Source organism: Alosa pseudoharengus, unplaced genomic scaffold (genome assembly GCF_046254945.1).
Source record: "Alosa pseudoharengus isolate Yale_2024_CS ecotype anadromous, Long Island Sound unplaced genomic scaffold, YU_APseudo_1.1 YU_APseudo_1.1_scf_30, whole genome shotgun sequence".
Classification (NCBI taxonomy): domain Eukaryota; kingdom Metazoa; phylum Chordata; class Actinopteri; order Clupeiformes; family Clupeidae; genus Alosa; species Alosa pseudoharengus.
This window is the reverse complement of record NW_027468719.1, coordinates 486,356-511,320: the sequence shown is the minus strand read 5'-3', so window position 1 is coordinate 511,320 and position 24,965 is coordinate 486,356. Positions and strand designations below refer to the sequence as shown.

Here is a 24,965-nt window from a genome sequence, read left to right as displayed (position 1 = left end):
AGTCAAGTGACAATGTAGACTATCAGTGGAGCAAGTGTTATTGCTAACATTGCAGTTCATTCCTGATCTTATATTTCCACCTATTGGCTCTCAAATACAACAGCAGTGAAATATTGTGCATTGTGCAAATATAGTGCATATCACGCAACTGAATTGATATAGCTGTCATAAGCCATATTCTTTTTTTCTTGAATCTGAACATTGAGTCTTATAGAGGCTGCTAGAAAATTTGGGCCCTATGACAGACAATAATTCAATACGCCCCTAACCCCCCCCACCCCCCGGCGCCCCTGTATGGAGGACATATTAACTATGAGAAATATGATGTTTATATGCTTGAATAAAGGGCACTTGAGATACACTCAACCATAAACATGTTACAAACAAATCTGTATATGATTTATCAACACATTTCTGTAACACACACATGGCATTTGCTTAGGCTATATTGATAACACATCCCTAATTGTAGGCTATCAAACGTGCCATTTATTTATTTGGTAGATGCTTTCATCCAAGGTACAGCAATAGAATAACAACACCAATATAATAACAACACCAATAGAATAACAACACCAATATCATAACAACACCAATAGAATAACAACACCAATATCATAAAAACAGCAATCGAATAACAACACCAATAGAATAACAACAGCAATAGAATAACAACACCAATAATAGAATAACAGCAATATAATAACAACACCAATAGAACAACTAGTTACAACTTGAGCTCATACGCCCACATGTCAAAGAAATCCTGGCCCATGTCAGTACACACACACACACACATATACACACCCACACACACACAATCTGAAATGCTGAAAGAGCAATATTATCCTCAGTATACTTGAGTGACAACCACTCTCATGTAAGGACAGCCCTCGTCCATCTGAACGCATCGATGCATCAGCACTGCATGTGCTGGCATGATGGGAAAGTATCAGGTCAGGAGTACCAGGACAGAAGTAATGTGATTCCATTACAGTTAAGGCCTCAACCCACCTCCACTGGGGCTCTCCCCTTCTTCCTCCAACAGGGGGCGACAGTACGCGATTTCATTACAGTTAAGGCATCAACCCTCCCCCTCCAACACACAAACGTTCAGTGGGCATGCACAAAGTTTACATTTGGTTGTAGTCTTTTTGCTCGACTTTGACTGTGCCACGAGACCTTTTTTTACTGTCTATGCACTAGACACCAAGTTCCGTACAGCTTCCTTGTACGGCAAAGTGGTTGTTGCCATCAAGTGGTCAGGAGTGTGCTAACGCTTCAGGCTCAAATATTGAGCGGAAGGTTATTTGCAGTTGTGAGGTATCTGAAAAAATTGTTCCACAATAGCAAATAACACGGATTGAAATCATACATTGCGCCGATATATTTGTTTTTAATCATCAACGAACACCGCTACCACTTGGTGAGTTTTTTTTGATACGCGTAGTGGGAGCGGTGGCACTGCCTTTTTTTCTGCATTTCTATCCCTTTATTCTCTTTAATTCAAGTTCTCAGCACAAAGCTGACATTCACTGCAAGAGCATAGTTTGTGTTTTATCAAGAATCAAAAAGATTAGCGTGGCACCACTTTAGATGTTTCATTAAATTACTTGCTATTTCGCGAGACATAGAGAGATATTTCGGTTTCGCACACAAAGTGCACTTAACTATTATGTTCTTCATATCCCTGTCTCTAACAACCTGAAAATAATGAGCGTAGGATTATGTCCATCCCGCAAATAGAGTCCAACTTCGAGTCTGCTGCAGCCACAGTCATCTTCAACCAGTATCAGGAGATAACATTCTACTATTTTGTGCAGATTTTTTTCTCCTCTGTTGTTCAGCAATATATTACAGAAATTACATTACTTTTGTAACAGGTTACTCCAACACTGTATATTTTATAGTGTGGTGAGTGACGCAGACACATGCGACGCAGAACTTCGAAAGGTTCATGCTGGTTTTGAGGCAACGGCGTAGTCAATGCGTGGAGTCGATGCAGAAGCTTAAAACAGCCTTAACTGTGCCTAACAAATATGCCTGCACTCCAGACTTGAACACTATATACAAACAAATGCAAGTTTGGAGCATAAAACATCATAATAAACATTCTTATAAACGACAATTTCAGTAATGCACAACGTATGTGAAACTAATATGTAATAATATACATAACTTTGAACATTATCAACAAAATGCCTTTCCACAGCATCAGACCATCACACTATGTGCATGAACAGGAGTGTGACTCCTGCAGCATGAGGTCATGTGATCTGGCACAGGTACACAAAGACGGAGAGAGGAGGAGGAGGAGAAATATATGTAGAGAGAGAGAACAGGTGGAGAAAAATTGGGGGAGTGGGAGAGGGGGGTGAAGATGAGGAAAGAGGGAGAGAAACGAAGAAGAGGAGAAAGAGAGAGGGCACACACATTCACACACACATGAAGAGAAAACACACAACTCTGAAAACAGTCCAAAGGCAAGATCTGCTACTGCATGAACAGGTGACAGATGGAAGTACTTGTTGGAGGAGGAGCTCATGTGATCTGGCACAGGGACACTGAGGATTCATAACCAACCCAAAATGCTGGACAGAGGGGCTCAGTGAATGTGGAGTGGACCGTGTGGAGGTGGGTGAGTGTGTCTGAGGAGACGCTGTAGAAGGACAGAGTGCCGGCCGGCCAGTCCAGGTACACTCCTACTCTTCTGGAACAGGAGGAGGCAGGAGATATGGCAGTGTGTTCCTTATTGTGCCAGGCAGAGTAAATGTTAGGAGAGCACTCCAGACTCCAGGACTTGGCATTTCGTCCCAGCTGGTTGTCATCATCCCTCCCTTTCCTCTTGATGCTTTTATAGGCCACAGCTATATGAGCTCCATACCCACTCCACTCAACCTCCCAGTAGCAGCATCCAGACAGGTCCTCTCTACACAACACCTGACCCCACCAGTCAAATCTCTCTGGGTGGTCAGGATATGACTGATCCTCTCTCATACGTGTCACCTTTCTGTTCCCCCCAGAGACAGAGAGTTCTCTGCCTGCTGTTTTTGGGGCCAATGTGAGCTCACAGGCATCTGCAGAAAAGAGCAGAGGAGAGAACATCCTAATCAGAATATGGGGATTGCCAGCTATCACACACACACACACACACACACACACTCACACAAACAAACACACACACACACACACACATACACACATGCACAATTACATCATGCTATAAGTCTCACACCCAAACACATACACACACACATGAACAAACAAACACTTTCCAGGGTGCCATATTTTAACTTCCCTCACACAAAAACAATAAAGCACTGGAGTTGTGATGAAGCGTCTTGGAGAGTGGATATAACTTAATTTCACGTTGAGGTTGAAACACATCATTAGCTTAATTTGCTTCCCAGCATGCATTGCAACAGTTAGTCAGTTGCTTTGTTTCTAAACTATAGTTTTTGTTTTGAAACAATATGGACAGGGTTCTACATTAACTTTTTTGATCACCAGCCAATGTGGCTGGTAACTTTCTAAAGTTACTAGCCAATCAGAATTTCTACTAGCCAATTTGTTTCCGGTGAAAATATGAGTTTATGACATGAGTGTCACTGAACATGGATACATACCACAAAATATACACAGAAAGTGCAAACACTTCATTTCATGTTTGGGATATCTATCTATCTATCTATCTATCTATCTATCTATCTATCTATCTATTTCTCTGTCGATATCCTCATCTCCTGCTTCATTCCTCTTCTCGCCCCCATAAGTCTGTCTTAACCGCATTTAGTTTAATCTTAACTTAATAAAAAGGAGATATCAATTATCATCAACAATGACAAGCCAGCTGGAACTTGCCACTCGGTTTCTCTCCCTCTCCTGCGTGCTCAGACGCGTTCTCAATTAAATGGAGTAGCATAGGGCCTATGTTCAAGTTGGATCTTTATAGAGAGGACCCACAACGTATCATCTTTATGTAACATGCTGTTGGTACATGTTGACATTGTATACTTTCTCTGACAAGAGTGAACATTTTTGCCTACAAGCTCCTCACGTTCCATCTTCAGCTAACTCCATAGACAATAAAATAAACAATCTTGCTGCTTCAGGTTTTGCGGCCTCCGTTACATGGCATCAGCCCTCCACAAAGGAAATCGATAAACACAATGCGTATTTCCTAACGCGTTATGTACCAGTATTTGTGTTATGTACATGTTATGTACTTTTTACTTTACTTTACTGGCTAACTCCCTCCTCTTTCATTCTATGCACCCTGCTCTGGCTCCGATCGTTCTTCTAATTCCTTGTGTTTTCTGGTAGAGGCTCCGTTTCCTTTCCATACCGTACTGCCAGGGGGATATATGACTGAGAACAGAGCCTTATGTATCATGCATGTAATGCCTCATGCATCACTGGCCAAACTGCCTAGTAAGTTTTTATTAACACCCGCCAAAATTAATTTTAACCCGCATTTGGCGGGTGTTAATTTAGAACCCTGAATATGGATAAACTCTGCTGAAGTTTTAAACAATAAAATAGCAGGATATACTCATTAAAACGGTTTGATTTGTTTATTGTGAATTATACACACTGCAAACATATTAGGTCCAAAGCGGTATAAAAATCAACCTGATTAGTTAATAAATTATTTTGGTGAAGGATGTCAGCTGTAACCATTAAATGTGAGCAGAATTGGTTGCATGTGTGCAGATTTATACGATCATTATCAAATAATGACACTGTAACTGAATAGAATGCAATTCAGATGACGGTACTCTCTCACACAGTTAGCCTAATCTCTCTCAAATCAGTAGGATGCACGCTCTGTGGCCAACTGGCATAGACAATTTAGGAAGGCCACTGCTCAAAGTTGTCTAGGGTAAAGCCTTCCGCACTCGCAACACAAACAAAGCAAAACACTCAGAAAGATCGATCCAACGGCTCCCTACATGCTAACCCGTGTGGTGCACGGACTAACCGTGTGTGAATGTGATGTGTGTGTCAGCTTGAGCCTCAGAGAAACACTAGGCTACCTGTGGTGTGCTGGCACTCCCTTCCTGGTACTCAGTGTAGCTTAACCAGCCCAAGTTGTTTTGGGTTTTAAATTCAAGTTTTTATTTTCCTTAAAGTGGTATAAAATCAAAATACAATCAAATGCAAAATGTTGTCCTAATGCCACGGTTCATGTGGCTACAAACTAAAGGGGGGAACATCGGTCCTGTTCTCACAGCATGCCTCTCCTGATTAAGAAGACAGATGTAATTTACCACAGGTAGTGACATCACTAAATCACCGCCTGTAAGTCAGTGCTATCGCTACCATGTAACCCTAACCTATCCTAACACCCATAGGCTATGCAGAGGATATAAGGTTGACTGAAATGATCAATCAAAGACAAGACATTATAATAAACAGTTTCTCTGCTTGAGTTGTGAACATAGTTCCAAGAATGTTCTGCAAATGTTCCCAGAACCAAAGATTTGACCACGAAAGAACGTCCCATCATGTTTAAGAAAAATTGACTGAATGACCATAGGGAACATTCCTGCACCCTTCAGCAGACGGCCCTGAACAGAGAATTTTTTGCTGGGGTGTCCACTAATCAAGCACCTTTTTGGGGTGTCCACTAATCAAGCACCTTTTTGTGAGACTTAGCACAGTCATCCAGTAGTTTCTCTGGATTGATCAACAGCCTACATCAACAACATTTAAACGGCAGAGTAATAATAAAAAAAATGTTTATACTCAAAAGCATCAGGCTAAAGAAACCCCTGCAATGGCACAGGGCACACCAGGGGCTCAAGTGAAAAAAGGTCACTTCTCATAATATTCCAAATAAAAAATGCTTTAAAAGAAGTGGTTAATATAATAGGCTGGCACATATCTAACTCTAAATCTCTACTACAACAAAATGCAAAAAAAAAAAAAAATCTTTCTTTCATGAACATTGAGCTTTTGAACACCATACTGAAAGCATCTTTTCAAACATATCAAGAGAAAGACGCATACAGACTTACATTTCTGTACTCCTGGTCTCAATCTGATTTTTGCCCAGTGGTCAGTGCTGTGACACACACACACACACACACACACACACACACACACACACACACACACACACACACACACACACACACACACACACACATACAAACAAATATATTAATCACGTAAAAAGTTGTTTCAACAACAATATAGTAATGGTAATGGATGGTCAATGGTAAATTTCCCTCATGGGATCAAAAGAGTATATATACTTAATGGATGGGATTTTTCAGACTCTTTTGTCCATTACATTACATTATATGTATGTGTGTATATATATATATATTATCTTCTTCCATATATATATATATATGGAAGAAGATAATGGAAGAAGATAATCAAAGAACACAGATGACAGGGCAAGGCAACAAGGCACAGGTGAACACAATAGACAAGAGCTAGGCTAAACAATTACGAAACTTAACAAGACTTAGGTGAGGGACTGAGATTAAAGACAGGGAACAAAGACACATGGCAAAATAAACAAATGAACACATGGCTTACAGGAACTTAAAACACAGGGACAGGAAGCAGAACAAGGAAACCACAAAGTGAGCAAAACCCTCTATAAACTAAAAGACCCAAAAACAAGACACCAGAAACACAACACAAAACCCTAAACCGTGACAGAAGGCAAAGTAGGACAGAAAGGAAGAGGAAGAGACATTGTTTTGCAAAAACCTAAGAATTAGTGTATGTTTTTGCAGATTTGGTATAGGGTTATGTATTATATGGGGTTATAGTGACATGTTTACTGTAAAAAAATATATGATACAGTATGTAAAGATTTTGGTGTAAGCATTAATGAAGAAAAACTGTACTTATCAATGTGGAGTGAAAAAAGTCCTCAATGTACAGGTTCAGGTCTGATGTGTCATGTTTTTTTCAGTATATTCTTGCACTAAGATTATTAACTTATTATATGCTGTGATCTACAAGCTAGTCAAATCAAGAAAAAGAAGTCTGTGATTCAACTGTGGTTGAATTTGCAACCATTACATGTGTATATTCTGTGACAGATTATCTGTTCATACTTAAGTTTCTTCAGTTTACAGTGAAGATCCTTCAGTCTATCAGATAACATATTCGATCCTGATTTTCCAGGGTGATTGTAGCTCAGATCAAGCTCCTTCAGATGGGAGGCGTTTGAAGTCAGAGCTGAAGCCAGAAAACCACAACTTTTCATAGAGATGAGACAACCTGAGAGTCTGAGAGAGAGAGAGAGAGAGAGAGAGATGGGGAAGGGTTCATCCAATAGCTGAATTCACCAGTAACATGTGTTCAGAAATTAAGTAGCCATGAGGTAGAGGTCTGCGTGGGACTGATTTGTCCCGCGCCCGCCCGCTCCCGCAATATTCTGTCCCGCTCCCGCATTAATGTGTCATAATTAGTCCCGCTCCCGCCCGCATCTGTAACATGATGTCCCGCTCCCGCCCGCTAAAGCCCGCATGCAGCAGGGATAGCCTATTCAGTTTTTCTTTCTGTCTCACGAAAGGAGCACACACACCTGAGAAAGACTCCAGATGTCAATTTCTTGGTTCTGAATGTAGGCTAACAACTGGGCCTAGTCTGGTGCCCTCTTCCTCTGTCATGCTTTCGATTTCAAGATTTGACAATGAGCAGCAGGAACAAATTGAACCCACGTAAACGACAATATAGGCAAGGATGCGATTTGTGTAAAAACCAGAGGGGGGGATGATTTTGAATAAGTTTGTAAACCCCCCCCCCCCCCCAAAAAAAAAAAAAAATGAACGAACGATTCATAGCCTAGTAATGTCATGGCTAATAATACCCTATATTATTTTTGCCACCTTTGTAACATTTTAGTTTTAGTTTACCGTGGTGTATGACTTTAAACAGCGAGTGTGCTTGGTATGATGATCAGCTCCTCTAATGCAGGGTAGGACTACGTGTAAGCCAAATTAAGCCACCTTCTGATAAACTCTGTCTGAGCCAGCTAGAATTATTTGCATCAAATAATAATTATATCACAGAGACATACACACACGAAAAACAAACGAAAAACGAGATCTATGTTCCACTGGATTCAGCACAGTCTTGTGCTCATTGCTATGATACACTAGCCTGGGTGCCAGGCCGAACTTAGTCCAGCCCACAACATTTGAGGTCGGGAAGTTCGGTCTGGCATTGCTTCATTGCGAGTTCACGACGAATGCTTCAGTGTACATTGAAGTGAAATGCACAGTTGTCCAAAATAATACAATGATAATGGCAAGTTATTGTATACAACTTAGCCACATTTAGCCTAAACAGATTGCAGGTTATTTGAAAAAGTTTAGTAGCCTACAGATAACAAAATAAATACATAATTTGAGAAAGTAAAATCTGGTGGGTTCTTTATGATTACATTGCATTGCATTTTAGAAATATATAGTGTAAGCCATGCATTGCTTGGAAATGTTGAGCTCCAGTACAGTAGTATAAAATAGACATCTGTAGGCCTACATGAAGTGGCAACTTTAGCCTTTTGACAATTTTGGTGGCATTTAGATTTTGGCTCAGCCAACTAGCCTGCCAATAACTTCATCAGCCAGCCATTATTCTCAAAATAAATGGCTTTGGGGACAAACCTTCGAAGTGGCTTCATAGCATTGAATGTAGACATGTGGGATCATTTCTAGCTAATACATTTTTTTAAAATGTAGGTTGTAGCCATTTAAACGTGTTTTACCTGCTAGGCAGCAGCTTAGCCACATAACACGGATTCCCTGGCAGGTGTAATAAAAAGAAACAAAATTCCAGTGAATATTTCACGTCTTATCAAAGACTGGCTGTTAAGAGTGACATTTTTTTGACTCAAAAATAAATCCAAGACATGTCAGTGAATTTAAGGATTTTAACCGCATGCTGTGAAGTTACATGCACGTCTCTTTTACAGAGGATCGTGCTGGTGTAGTATGTGATTCCTACTGTGTAAAAAAAAATATACTAATGTCTTGGAAACGTTGTAAAATTATTTAAATGGATTAAGAAAGCCACCGCTATAGTGAATAATATGGCTGGATTGATTTGTTTAGATCCAGTGAAATTGCTGCCATGACAACGCTATGTCACGGCTGTGCAAAGTCTGAGTTGAAATGTCTAGGAATATTCCAATTTATGGAATGTCTCTCGGCCAATCAGAAACAAACAAATGGTTCCATAGAACCCAATTGTTGTATAATATAATATTTAACACTCAATAAATAAATACAAACAAAATACATTTCATCAAATGTATCAATGTTTTTTCCCACTCAGCATAATATATTGGGATTATCCTTGATTAAAACTAGGTATCATCTTTAGTAGTGTACTCTGACAGGGGCAATTGCTATGTTGCTAGCTTAACCAGTTTTTAGAGTTTAACACGGTATTAAACTTGTCTTCCTACTCCCCATTACTCATTAGCACCTCTGCTGTAATCTGCTCTGGCATTTTACCTTGATCTCAGTTGCTGTGTTTACAAATGTTTTGTATCAGCCACTAGAGGGCACTTTATGTCTCGAAAGAGTCTTTGGACTGTATTTTGGGCACCCGCGGAAAGTTTAATTTGGTATTTGGCACGTTTATTTTTTAAACATTGCGCCCAGGGGTGTGGAAATTAACAACCTAGGGAGGGGCTTGGCGCATTGTCTAAAAATCACTATCGTACACCACCTAAACCTGGTCAGAAGTCACTGGTGAGTTGTTCATATGCTATTTTAGGAGCGCATGTCAACAGTCATATTGGCAGGTGCACGCACCATTCTATCATTCATGAACGCACACCAGCGCACGTCCATGCAAAGCATTACAAACTGCACGATTACAATGGGAAACATAGAACAAAGATATTACGAAATACTGTACATCTCATAATGAGTAGTTATTCACCATTCACTATTCATCATTTGCAACTTGGTAATGACGGTTAAAAGTGATTAGGGGAGAGGCGAGAGACACACTGTCACGAGATATAAGCAAGTCCTCTGCAGGATAAATGTTGTTTTATTCAGTCATTTGAGCAATATTAGGGTAAGTGTTGCTGTTTCCAGCCTATGTTTTCGGTGGTAACCCATTGTCAGTCAATAGTGAAGTTGTTCATATGCTATTTTAAGAGCGCATGTCAACAGTCATATTGGCAGGTGCACGCACCATCCTTCTATAATTCATGATCGCACACCAGCGCACGTCCATGCAAAGCATTACAAATTGCACGATTACAATGGGAAACATAATTAGAATAAAGATATTACGAAATACTGTACATCTCATAATGAGTAGTTATTCACCATCATTTGCAAATTGGTAATGATGGTTAAAAGTGATTAGGGGAGAGGCGAGAGACACGTATGGCGCACAGCTGAAGACGCACTGTCACGAGATATAAGCAACTCCTCTGCAGGATAAATGTTGTTTTATTCAGTCATTTGAGTAATATTAGGGCAAGTGTTGCTTTTTCCAGCCAATGTTTTCGGTGGTAACCCATTGTCAGTCAATAGTGAAAGTAACTGCATATAACTGTCTTGTCGTTGACTGACTCCTTGGTGAAGTTAGTTTCACTTTGCCAATGAGTTCAAATAATAGACGAGTGCAAATGCGTGAAGGCTATGCTAGGTTTTAGTAAAGCATGGTTTAAGAATGACTATTCCATACGGTCTCGCAAGCAGCCCCCTTCAAATGCGCCGTTGAATGCCAAAATACCGATGCATTTATTTGACATATCGCGCGTTGCGCCTTTAAAGGGAATGACAGATGTCATTCTCATTGGTTTAAAATGATGTTATGCCCCAAACACACCCATATGACTGATTAAAAAACCTAGGAACACCTTGTTGTGCCATGTGCTCCACGTTTGATAACGAAACCCCTCCCAATGTGAACTGGACATCCTACTAAATTTGAATAGACTTTTGACGAGTGACGACGATGCACTTTAGAATGTCATGATAGGGCCCTTAATTTAAGGAGTCTTGTCAGAACAAATGTGCTCAATGCACTGGCAGCCAAATTTGCTTGTTTTCACGATTAGGGGCTGTATTTTGGGTCACCAGCGCATGGCGTAATACTCGTTATTCAACCGCGGAAAGTTGAATTCGGTATTTTGCACGTTTATTTTTTAAGCATTGCGCCCAGGGGTGTGGCAATTAACAACCTAGGGAGGGGACTCGCGCATTGTCTAAAAATCGCTATCATACACCACCTAAACCTGGTCAGAAGTCAATGGCGAGTTGTTCATATGCTATTTTAAGAGTGCATGTCAACAGTCATATTGGCAGGTGCACGCACCATCCTTCTATCATTCATTAACGCACACCAGCGCATGTCCATGCAAAGCATTAAATTGCACGATTGCAATGGGAAACATAATTAGAATAAAGATATTACGAAATACTGTACATCTCATGATGAGTAGTTATTCACCATAATTTGCAAATTGGTAATGACGGTTAAAAGTGATTAGGGGAGAGGCGAGAGACACGTATGAGCACAGCTGAAGACGCACTGTCACGAGATAGCCTAAGCAACTCCTCTGCAAGATAAATGTTGTTTTATTCAGTCATTTGAGCAATATTAGGGTAAGTGTTGCTTTTTCCAGCCTTTTCGGTGGTAACCCATTGTCAGTCAATAGTGAAAGTAACTGCATATAACTGTCTTGTCGTTGACTGACTCCTTGGTGAAGTTAGTTTCACTTTGCCAATGAGTTCAAATAGACGAGTGCAAATGCGTGAAGGCTATGCTAGGTTTTAGTAAAGCATGGTTTAAGAATGACTATTCTATACGGTCTCGCAAGCAGATCCTTCAAATGCGCCTTTGAATGCCAAAATACCGATGCATTTATTTGACATATCACGCGTTGCGCCGTTAAAGGGAATGACAGATGTCATTCTCATTGGTTTAAAATGATGTTACGCCCCAAACACACCCATATGACTGATTAAAAGACCTAGGAACACCTTGTTACGCCATGCGCTCCACTTTTGAGAACGAAACCCCTCCCAATGTGAACTGGACATCCTACTAAATTTGAATGGACTTTTGACGAGTGACGATGCACTTTAGAATGTCATGATAGGGCCCTATGTGTCTTAAAACAAACTCTTGTTGAATTACAGATTTTTTCAGTTGCTAGTTTTGAAATAGAAAATAGTGTTGCCTTGCACATTGTTCATTAGAAAATACTTACAGAGTAAACTGTAACTATCAAACAAGAGAAAATGGTTTGATTATATTGACATAAACAATGGCATCATGGCTTGTCATTTTGATTGCACTGACCATTTCATTAGCATAAATATTTGCTTTTGAGGAACACATTAAGCATTTTGAGCAAGATACACACACTCACAAAAAGACAAATCTGCTGTGTGCGCTCATGTCGGAATTTTCCTTTTTTTTGGGTGATAAACAATATCCTTTATTTCCAATGCTCAATGTTGACAGCTTTGGTTTGTGTAGGCAAATATTTGGCAGGATCGCATTTCTGCATCAATATGGCCAGGACATTGTAGTTCTGTTTCCAGGTAGTTGAACCTGATCCTGATCAGCTGATCCTGTGTAACTTGTTACAAAGCAATCGCTTTCGACTTAGTGCTCAGCTGCGCGATAACTCCAAAACTTCCATTTTAAGGAATAGACTGCAGTTCTAAAGCACAGCTCAGCTAGAGCAATGCAAACTGAAGAAGCAATTGTGCCATAATTACTAACCTTAATTTCTGCAGTTTACAGTGAGCAGAAGACAGTCCTTGACATAGAAGCTTAACTCCAGAATCTCTCAACTCATTGTGACTCAGGTCCAAGTATATCAGGAAGTTTTCTGACTGTAGAACACTGGCTAAAATCTGACAGGATTCATCTCTGAGGTTACAGCCAGCTAGTCTGTAAAGGAAAATATAATAGACAGAAAAGTAACAAATCACATTTAAATAACACTTAAATGAATGAATAAATAACATTTAAATGAATGAATGACTCTCCTGAAAAGGTACATTCATTTCTGGGTCTCAATCACATTTCCCAAGACCACAACATCACAAGATTTATCTGTAACACTACAGCCGAACAGTCTAATGTGACAAGTCGTCACATGGCAATAAAGAAATGTTAAACACCAACCTTAATGTTTGCAGTTTGCAATGGGGACTAGACTGTCCTTTAGAAAGAAGCTGAATTCCAGAATCTTCCAGGTTATTGTCCCTCAGGTTTAACACTAGCAGGGAGTTTGGTGACTGCAGAATTGAGGCCACAAGCTCACAGGACTTATTTGTGACTTTGCAGCCAGCAAGTCTGTAAGACAGTGTGACAAAATACAAAATATTACTCATTAATGATAAAGAAGGGCTTATGTTTACCAATTCTCCCTATACATAAATATAAAGAATGATATAATAAATCATTCAAATATCAAATATCATTATAAGAAAATCATTTTGAAGCATTGGAAAGACACACAGGCCCCATCCATGCATGTATGGAAGGGATTGATGAAATATTATTTAAGTATAGAAAAAGCAATGTGTGAGGACAGAAATAAAATACAACAATTTAATAGAGTATGGCAGGACATTTCTGAATATCTATAATCAAATGTTGGGCAAGTTATAAAGACTGCACGGGAGAACCTCATGGAGAACAATGTGTGAGTGTAGGGGTGTTAGTGCGACCAGGTGTGTGTGGATGTGTGTATGGGTGAGTGTATGTGGGGGAGTGTCTGTGGGTGAGTGTGTGTGTGTGTGTGTGTGTGTGTGTGTGTGTGTGTGTGTGTGTGTGTGTGTGTGTGTTTCTATGTGTGCTAGGGCATCCAGCAGGTATATTGGTATGTATGGAGTATGTATAGGTATGGGTGTCCTATGTATATATTCCGGTTCCGGCGCTGACAAGAGTGGCAGCATGTCGAGGTAGCTCTGTGTCTTTGTGGTTTTTTTTTATGTCTTTTGTTTACTTTTTACTTCACAACTTTTTGGATTACACACTTTGAGGAGTGTTTTTATTCTATCCTATGGATACGGACCTATTGCAATGCTCCAGTGGCAGTAGTAAACTAGAAGGTATTTTTGCCTTTACATGTTAACAAGTGACCATTTTGGCATCTCACTAGTTAACTAGTGGGCCTGAAATAGCCTTCACTAGTTAACTAGTGGGCGTTTTGGAGCACACTAGTAAACTAGTGACACTTTTTGCACCTCACTAGTTACCTAGTCGAATGGAAATTGCCATCACTAGTTTACTAGTGGGTGTTTTGGTGCACACTAGTAAACTAGTGACACTTTTTAGACCTCACTAGTTAACTAGTGGGCATTTGTGTCTTCACTAGTTAACTAGTGAGCAGTTCTGCCTTCACTAGTTTACATGTAAGTGTCACATTGAAGCCACTAGTTTACTAGTTAAAGTTCCTTTGGCCAGCATGTTAACTTGTGTGCCACATGCAAATGTTGTGGGTGGGATTTTGTGAAATTCTGCGCTGTGATTGGTTGTCATGTTCTATTTGGACATAGGGAGCCAATAGAAAGCCTCAATTTCCAGAGGTCTCCGCCTCCTAATTTTAATTATGCGCCACTAGCTGACTAGTGTGAATTTTGTCTTGAACTAGTTTACTAGTATACATGTATGACCTCACTAGTTAACTAGTTTGGACAAATGATGCATCAACTAGTTAACTAGTGAGCCTACTGCCATCACCTAGCTAGCTAGTCAGCCATTTATGGTTCACTAGTTAACTAGTGACATTGACCTACTGCAACTAGTTAACTAGTGAGGTGTTTTGCCTTCACTAGTAAACATGTGCACATTTTTGGCTGTCACTAGTTAACTAGTGACACCCAAACGCCTTCAACTAGCTGACTGGTATGTATTTTGGCTTTTACTAGTTAACTAGTGGGCATTTCTGGTTCTCACTAGTTAACTAGTGAAGCTAAAATGTGTTCACTAGTTAACTAGTGAGCCTTTTGGCTCCCACTAGTTAACTAGTGTGCATATTTTGGCCCTCACTAGTTAACTAGTTCACACAAACATGGCTCACTAGTTAACTAGTTGACAAAAATGGCTTACATGTACATGACAATTATGCCTGATATCAAGATATCAGAATAAATGCTCAATCGGCTTGCCATACTGAAGCACATCTTCAACTTGAGTCTCCATCTCGGACAACTTCCAACACTGTGGAAGACATCATGTTTCACCCCTGTCCCTAAGAAGCCACACCCTAGTGAGCTTAATGACTATAGGCCTGTCGCTCTAACATCACACGTGATGAAGACAATGGAGCGTCTGGTCTTATGTATGCTCAGATCCCAGGTACGCCATGCACTAGACCCATTACAGTTTGCATACCAGGAGAAAGTGGGCGTGGACGATGCCATCACTTCTACACAGGACACATTCTCACCTAGACAAGGGGAAAAGTGCTGTGAGAATCATGTTCTTTGATTTCTGGGAGACTGGGAGACAAGCTCTTGCAGATCGGTGTGGACGCTCAACTGGTAACCTGGATTACAGATTACCTGACCGAGTGACCACAGTTCATCAGACTGAAGAACTGTCTCTCTGACACTGTGATCAGCAGCACCGGAGCCCCACAGGGAACTGTGCTCTCTCCAGTCCTGTTCACCCTGTACACATCTGACTTCTGCTACAACAACGAGTCATGCCACACGCATACGTTTTCTGATGATACTGCAATTGTGGGGTGTATCAGGGACGAGCAAGAGGAGGAGTACAGGAGCCTGGTGGAGGACATTGTGCAATGGTGCAAACTCAATCACCTTCAACTCAACACTTCAAAGACCAAGGAGATGGTGGTGGATTTCCGCAGGTCTAAAAATGTGGTGACAAATAGCCGGCCTGGAGCTGCTTTTCACTTACAAGCCGGCATTTTGATGAGCCAGGAGGCAGGACCAAATAGCAAACTAAAGCGTGAAGTGCAAAATGGGGGTGTGGATCAACGTATGGGAAGTACAAATGCCCCTATCACAACTTTTTTGTTATTCAATACAACAATGGCTTTGATAGGAGCTGTCCTGACATCAATTGACATGCATCACGGAAAATAAAGTTGTGGGTCACATAATAGTGTGGAAGTGTAACAATGTTGCTATTCTCTGTTAGCCTTATGTCAGTCATTCATCTAAAAATACTTTAAAAAACTGCATATCATGCTCTGACAGAATTTGTATGGGTTTGCTATCTGTATAATTCATGACTTAATGAGGTGGACTATGAATAACTGTGGAAGATTTGCAGTAGACTATAAAGGTAAGCGTTCATTGTCATCAAGTTTAGCTCTTTGTTTCTTTTCTCGAGCATTGAGAATAGCCGGATGGCGGAAATGTCTGCTCTTGCTCTCTATTAAAGGTGCTCTAAGCGATACCACATGTTTTTTAGGCTAAAACAGCTTTTGTCACTTACAGCAAACATCACCTCACCATCTGCTAGCTGCCTGTGTCCTGAATACACTGTAAAAAAATGTGATATCTGTGGACAGCCCAGGCTACAAAAACTTGTTTAGGATTTCAATTGCACAGGAGGGAGGGGGAGGAAGTAGCGGTAGCTCTCTGTTTTGTTTGAATGTCAACAGAAGTGACATTGCCCAGCATCGCTTAGAACACCTTTAAAAGAATTTTCTCCTTTTTGCAAGACTTTGTCTAGTCACTTTTTCAGTGTGAACCACTTACATTCAGAGATGGAACCACATGTTCCGGCTCTGTGACTACCCTCCTTGGGGTTAAATCGAACCCCCCTTTCAGCCTCCGTCTATGTAGAAAGGTTCTGCTATAAAGGTCGGGCTCATATACTGTATCATGGCAAATCGGGCAGTGTAAAAACGCCTTTTATATACTTGACAGATAGAAGTGCCTCATAATAGTTCAGTTGGAACTGATGCAAACACCAATCCACTAATATCATCACTGCTTGGTAACAAAAAACTACTAAGCATTTGAGCAATACTGAGCCAACTAAATGACAAGCATGTGTTACATGCTTCAAATGTAAAGCACTTTGAGCTGCATTCTGTGTATGAAAGGCACTATACAAATTATTATGACCGCTGCGCAGCGAAGCGGCGGTCATATAGGTTTAGTCAGAATTTTTATTTTTTTTATTTTTCGCATGCCCAAATTTCTGTCAATGATTCCCGGTGTAGAAAAGAAGAAGCAGTCAGTATAACACATACTGCTTCTCTATGGTTGGTTTACCCCTTCCCAGAATGCAAAAAATACTGTATGATAATATTATTTGTATGTAGGTTAACAGGAAACAGAAGCATTTTAAGAAAACATTAAAATGTGTTTGCATAACAATGAGCGTGGTTCCATGTAGCCAATAAATGGTTTTGAATCAGTTTATTACCCAAATTGCGTTTATGTCAATATTCCGTTTAACCTGTTTACATCCAAGTAGAATGTCACGTTTTGAGCATATTTCTGTTTACATAGCAATCGACATTATTCCGAATAAGTCAGCGATGCAGCCCACAAATAGGCACCCAACATCATGACATAAATCTCCACTGGTGGAATTCCCTCTTTTGACTGAATAATAAAGCGTCTTAAGCATCTTGCACCTATATTTCACTTGTTCAGGCGTATGTTGATAGCCAGCCTCATTACGGTTTTTACAAATCTTTTTAAAAATGTCCCTTTTACGACATGTTCTCCCGTCAATGAACTCCATGACATTTGCATGATTGCAAGACATAAGTTTGTCTCTTTGTCTTTCCAAAAGTGTGCGCGATGTTGATTGCACAGGCTTTCAACACTCTTCCTTTTGGGAGCATATTCCTTTTAAGGTGTTTTCATGACCCAATATTCTGTTTAAAACAGGCATATACTAGGTTGTGCAAACAGTTTATTAGTAAACCGAATATGGCCTTTTTCGGTTTATTTCAATCAGAATAAGGTGTTTACAAGACACACGCATATTCTGTTTATTCCCAAAAAAACTGATTTGAAACTGTTTATTGGCTGCATGGAACCACTCTCAATGACTGAGTGTAAATAAAATGTTTTCTCTTTATTTGACAGCAAAGTGGAGTATTTCAAAATAACAGGTTAATAATGTTGAAATCTGGGTGTAAATGAATGGCAGACTTTTAGAGTGCAGTTTTCTGTTTCTTTTCTGGTATGCTTATGTACAGCATCTTCAAGTGAAGATTTGAGTTTGCATAAACAGAGCATCAACTTTCAAAGGAACATTATGTATAACACTGTGAATTGTAAGTCTATGTCGTGGCCTTTATTGAAATATATCCTTTAGTTTATATATATTTTATGTAGTATCTTTATTCTGTGTAATATCATTGTTTTGTGAAACTGAATTCTGTAGTATGTTCAGTGTGGGAAAGGAAGACTGGTTTAAGGGAAAGAGCAGGCCTGGCAGAAAATGGCATAGATAAGGTTTGGTGACAGGAAATGTAAGCAAAACCTAAAGAATGGCACAACCTAAAAGAATGTATGAATGACAGGATGAGAGGACAAAGGTGAAGTACCATACGTTACTTGGTCAGTTATCTGTAAACATAGAGGGTTTTGTCTGGGATGACTTGAAGGGGTATAAAGGCTGGACAACAGCCAGAGGATGTTAGCTCACTTAGCTCACTGCTCACTTAGCTCACTGCTCACTTTGCTCACTACTCACTGCTCACTTTGCTTACTTTGCTTTCACTTGTTTGCTTCACCAATGCTCCGGAGTGCATTAAAGCCATCATCTGCAGTATACATCCATGGTGTGCGGACTTCTTTTGAGTTTGTATTATTTAATGTGGATTTTGACACCACATAATTGGCGAGCCAGCCAGGAGTTGGAAAGGACAATATTTAAGTATCATCTCAGAGTCCGGGGTTTGGTCAGGGGAGAAGCTGATGCGCAACTTAAAATAAGGTGAGCAACTTTGCTTAATAGCAGCTAGTCTCCTCTGATCAGGCTGTACACTGAGTTATGAATACTTGTCTAAAACGTCCTCCAGTCAAAGAATCTTGCTAAAACAAAGACCAAGGGATTAATACTGCAGATTATGGTAAGCATTTGTGTGTACACTAATGGAAATGATTTTGCATGTGTAAAATCAAAAAGTTCTGCATGAGGAGAACTGACTCAATTCCTGCATGAGAAGGAATGAGAGAGATAAAAGTAACAGTTTTGCATGTGAAAAACTGAAAGGTCTGCATGTGAAGACCAGGTCTGCATGTGAAGACCTCATTTCCTGCATGTGGAGGAAATAATATACTAACAAGTTGAGTACAGCTGATATCTGCTATCAGGGCTGAATAAGTTGAAGTTGAAACACTCCAAGAGCGAGTGGATGGCCAGGTGCCTGGAATAATGTTTAATAATGTTGTGTAAAAGTTGTGGATGTAAAGCTAAAAGAGAATACAAAGAAGTGTTGAATGGAAGTATAATAGATTTTTAGTATATGTTGCTGGTAGAATTAGAAGTCCATGGCAGAGCATTGGTAAAAGACGTCATATATTTGTATAACTTGTGATTAAGGAGAAGAGGCTGTGTGTGTGTGTGTGTGTGATACCAGGCAGAGGAGCTGCTGGTTGAAATAGGAAAAGGTGGGGGCTTGTGTAAACAGAGCAAATGCTGGGGACAAAGGATGTAGGTCTGAGATGGTTAAAGAATGTTGAACTGGGAAATATTGGAAAATATTTAACTTTGAAAGATGTTTGGGGAATGTTTAATACTGCAAAGTGTTGGGTTGAATGTTTTGGTCTTCCATGATCAAAATATTAGAAATGGTTGATAATGAGAATGTGGTAGTGGGAAAAATGGTTTTGAAAGGTTGGTAACGCCAGAACAGAATGGTTCTGAATTGCAGTGGGCAGTTGTCCGCAGAAGTGGAGTGCTGCTTGCTGAGAATATAATATTGCCATAATAGATAGGCAAGGCAAAAGAGGAATAGTTTCATTGCTTGACACTGAGGCTGTCATAGTCACTTTGACCTTTTAAAAATTGAATTTGCAATAATGAGAGATACAGATACAGTTCTGTTAGTTTTTGATTTTCTTTAAAAGACTCTACAGTTCTAGGTTAAAAGATTTTCATGATACTGGATAAAGGCAAATTATATTAGTGTTTACATACTTTAGTCATACAGTATAGCTTACGTGCATAAATAATTCACTAATGTAATAGTCAAATAATGTATAGTGTATAGGTTGGTTAAGCTAGTCTCTTTAGGTTTCTGTTATGTTTAAAAGGTCATTTCAAGTTAGCATTGTTTATAATAAGATTATTATAACAAGTTAAAGAGAGTTTGTGGTAAAAAATAACATCTGTGCTATGCTGGGGATGAGTAGGCCTACTGACAGATGCATAAGTAGGCCCATCATGGTTAAATATGGAGTTTTAAGATCCAGGATTTGGGGTGAACGCTGATGGTGGTTCCAGGTGTTGGAAAAGTGTTGTGTCCAGTGTTGATTAAAAGACTAAGATATATTATGTATAAGTAGTAGTATGTTGGCAATTGATAGGTTATATTAGTGGTAGCCTACTAATGATATATATATATATTAGCTTATCAGTAGGTGGTAGGTTCAACTGTTAAATTAGCATTGTTAAGGATATGATAATCATGATAGTAGTATTAATAATAGGTCTAAATTAAATAGCTTAGCTATTAGCATGACTAGGCTAGGTTAGCATAGTATTATTAGGCTCAGATAGTTGTTGGCATTATTAGGCTAAAGCTGGGTCAGCAACTGGCATTACTACACTGGATAGCAGTATTGAAGTTAATTTGGTTCATGGTAATATTGTTGAAGCTTAGGTATGCTACCCATACATCAGAAGACTTTAGATAGATTTTAGAAAGATTTTGTGATGGATTATAGTTCATGGAGCACCACAGTGTTCTTGGGAAAAATAATTGAATTTAAGACTCCTTTGGATAATGTTCTAGACATATATAGGAACTCAATAAGGTTTATCAATAACTCATATTACAGTTATATGTTTGGTGTATTGTGGTATGTGTGTCATGAGTATGTGTGTTATGAGTAACATCCTACCTTGTGGTGTTATGGGTGATAATATACAATAAGATCAGGTATTGTTTCCATGTACATTTACAGTTAAAGGTACAGGTGACTCTTTAGCTCTGAAGAGGTGGTTTGGGCAAGGTCATTTGGTTATAGAGCTGTCCTGCTATGTGGAAAAGGTTTATGGCTATAGGCTATGGTTATAGCCTTCCCACATAGTCCTGTTTTTGTTAAGAGTTGGAAAAGGGGTTTTGTATTGTCCACATCACTGGTTGCATAAGCCAAGATCAACTGACATATGATAATAATTAAAAAATGGTTAATATTTGAAATAAGGTGACACTGGAAAAGACTGACTCTGACTGACTTAAAACGTTTTGGATTACTACTTTATATTTAACAATCTAGATAATGGGGATATTGATGTTTTCAGAAGATCTCTGGGGATATTTAGTTTCTACCTGTCAAATGGTTTGAAGAATCATATGGTATAAGGCAGCAATTGTTGTTAGCACTGGGGGGTTATTTGATGGAAAGTGGTGCTAAGCTGCTTGGCTCTAGAGTATCATTTGTTATTTACATAGCTATATTATAATTTAGATAATACTGTTATAATTAAGTGGTTATAGGGTTATATGGGGTGTTAATTAATTTGCTGTTGGGGGTTTCATGGGGGCTCAGTACAGAGGGAACTGAGAAGTGACTCCCTTAGTAAAAATTTGTTTGTGAAATGTACTGTGGGTCTATTTATTTTTAACTAAGAATATGCATAGCTTAAACTTTTTGTGTAAAAATCATAGAAATGGGAAATTGATTTGTACTTGGTATACATAAGGGTTTTAAGTATATCTAGCCTACACTTAGACTTAGATTTATATTTAGAGACTGTATATGTAGTATAGTATATTTATACTGAAGGAAAGGTTTAAGGATACTTATTTACCTATAGATAGAGGTTGGATAGATAGATGGATGCTTTATTGATCCCCAAGGGGAAATTCAAGAAGAATGTTGAATGTTGAGAGGAGGTATGATAAGGTATGATAAAGTTAATTTCATAAAATTCATTTAGTAAATGTTAATATTACACTTTTGATAAAGTTACAGTGCTAAAGGATATAAAAAAAATACATGGAGACAACTGGGGAATTATACTTCAATGGCTTAATTGATAAATTAACTGGAAGTATGTTTTGGTAGTGAGGAATGGCATAATATATTAGACCATTCACTGTGGAATGCAGCATATGGACAGTAAGAGCTTCAAAGTTATAGAATTATATAAGATAATTACTCTAGTAATGTTTAGAGAAACTGGGTAAGCTGACTAAGGGTAAAGGGAATGCCATGGTCAACCAAGTAAGTATGGAAAGTTGATAGTCACCTATAAGGTAATAAGTAGTGTTACAGAAACCCCAGGCTAAAGTAAACTGACTTAGTGTAAAGACTACGTGTTCCACTTAGTGGACTCCCCCATTCTGATAGTTTAAGAGACCAAAAGGGATCAGTGGGTAAACAGTACAATGAAAAAGTGTTGCAGGAAAGTGGTTGAGAGAATGAGGAAATATACAGATTTATGGCCTATACAAGAATTAATGGATTTAGCACTGTTATAAAGATCAGGGATTACATGAAAATTGAAAATAGTAGAGCTATAAGAAGAATAGGTCAGTCATAGGAAATAGTAGGAGAAAGAGGTATTTAAAATGCTGAAAAATATTTTGACATCTTGATAGATTAATACAATAGGAGATAAGAGGCAGAAGTAAGGAGATGGCTTGGGAGTGAGTGACCATAAATGTAGGAATAATAATAGATGCAGATGTTATAGGAAGATATAAGGGATAAAATGTACAGTTAATGGTAAATTACAAAAGTAGATGATAGATAGAGAGTAATCTAGTAAATACTACAATCTGCCTGCAGCGTGAGTTCCTCATCCCCTCCAGCTAAACAGTAAATGTAATGCTGCCTCTTATATCTAAGGGGGGAAAGGCTCATTACCAGCCGTGTGAGGACATGCTGATGTGCAGGGTTAATCCAAGTACTCCCTGTCCTGACTTAGTTCGGAGCAAGTTCAGCACGACAGTGCTGAGCATGGACAAACTGAAAAGAGATAAGGACTCTGAGGCCTTTGTTAAGGCAACAGGGGCAAGCTGGAGAGCAAAGAGGGAACTTGGAAGTGCAATGGAAGCACTTGCAGCATCAAAAAGACAAAACAGGCACCTATGGCGACCTATGGCTTCAAGTCTGGGAAAACCAGTAGCAGCACCATCCTCAACACTATGGCAGTAGGAGCAACCATCACAGGTGTTCCTAATTCTGTCAGTCTACTGGCCTATGGATACCTATTATACAGTAGTGGGCACAGTCAAGCTCATGGCAGCCACAATCTCCACGTCAGTGGGGGTGGAGACTCAGACAAGATGGGAATAACTAAGGCAGAGTGAGAGGAAATTACGGAGGAGGCATCATGTGAGAATGGACATCTGAAGCAAGACAATCATCAGTTTGTTTTGACTGTCAAGTGGACCTTTCAGAAACTGTTGGAAAGAAACAGGACAGGGAGAGGGAGGAGACACCCAGGCACTGAAGGATGAGCCCAACGAGCATGCCTTCCTCTTCCCTTGTGAAATAGTATAGTTTTAAGGAGGCCTAGAGAATTCTACAGGAGAAGGTGTATACCAATACTATCAAAGGGAGTTGATGAGGACACCATGCTGAGGGACTCTCTTATGGGTGAGCCCACCTGATACCTAATGATGCCCAGACTAGGTACAGAGAAGGTAGTTAAGACATCTCAGGGTAAGTAGGTAAATACTATGTTAAGCAAATTTAAAGTATGATTTACTCTTATTCTTACCTTTATTATATTTTGATTGTTATTTTGAATAGAAGTGACTACTGTTTAATTAATTGTAAATGCAAATGTTTTAGTCAAATTAAGTGACAAAGTGATAGCACTGCTATTTTTAATGTCAAATGACACTCCATTAATTTTTCAGGATAGGTGGTGGTGTAAGTAGGTAAGACTAACTTGATTATGTCCTAGGGACTGTTACATATTAAAATATTACCTCTAGATCATGGGAGTTCCCTAGTGGTCACTCACACTCAACAAGTCTAAGGAATAGAATGACTTAGCTTTAATGGGAAAAATAAAGTCTGTAGAAATATTGAAATGATGTAATATCTGCTTTACATGTAACTAATGTGAAGCCAAAAGATCTTACTTATTATACTATAACATTTGATAAAGACAGCAATAGATAAAACAAAGAAAGCAGAGAAATAGGATTGATAGGATAGAAAATAGAACTAGGATTTACTAATAGTTTAGATAGCCTAGATAAAGTATAGGGTTAGAAGAGGTAAGCGTAGTTTTTGAAGAATAAAACATTATAAAAGTCTATGACATGCAGAGAAATTTGGAGTAAGTTATGAGATTACTGCATGTCCTAGAACAGCTAATTAATATAGCTTACATAATAACCAGTCTTAAAGTAGTATCCCAAATTGACAATAAGTAAAATAACATTTCTTATAGGGAAATTTGTTTAGTCTTTATGCAAAAAGAGAATAGATGGAATTAGGATCATCATAAGTCATTGTCAGAAGATTAAAATGTTTTATTATTTCAGAAATAGAAAAGCTGGTGGAAAGATGTTGGTCTTCATGGAAGGAATGGAGGTCCACCAACTCTATTCTGTTAATCACAGTAACAAAGGGGGGCGAACCCCTGGTATAATGTTAAATTGTATGATTTGTTACATTTGTTACCTTGGGTTAAAGATTTTTATAATTTTTCACTGTCATTATTTGATTAATGTTTTATTTGAATGTCCCTTTGGAGAAAAGAGTCTGCTAAATTCCATAACTGTAACTCTAATGGTTAGTGGCATTTATATGATAATAACTAGATACTTTCTCAACAGATACTTGATATGGTGCTTT

At 39.0% G+C, this 24,965-nt stretch overlaps 1 protein-coding gene across 1 annotated transcript in view; it reads right to left on the bottom strand.

Moving 5' to 3' along the window:
- Nucleotides 1-463: 463 nt before the first annotated feature.
- The window catches only part of LOC143101197 (NACHT, LRR and PYD domains-containing protein 3-like), a 43,460-nt gene continuing 18,958 nt past the window's right edge, over nucleotides 464-24,965 (bottom strand). The window contains exons 7-11 of the mRNA XM_076264615.1: nucleotides 13,147-13,317; nucleotides 12,739-12,909; nucleotides 7,083-7,256; nucleotides 6,021-6,067; nucleotides 464-3,077 (exon numbers count right to left, since the gene is read on the bottom strand). Of these exons, the coding sequence (XP_076120730.1) occupies nucleotides 2,542-3,077; nucleotides 6,021-6,067; nucleotides 7,083-7,256; nucleotides 12,739-12,909; nucleotides 13,147-13,317 (1,099 nt within the window). The 3' untranslated portion in view covers nucleotides 464-2,541. The remainder of the gene's footprint in view (nucleotides 3,078-6,020; nucleotides 6,068-7,082; nucleotides 7,257-12,738; nucleotides 12,910-13,146; nucleotides 13,318-24,965) is intronic.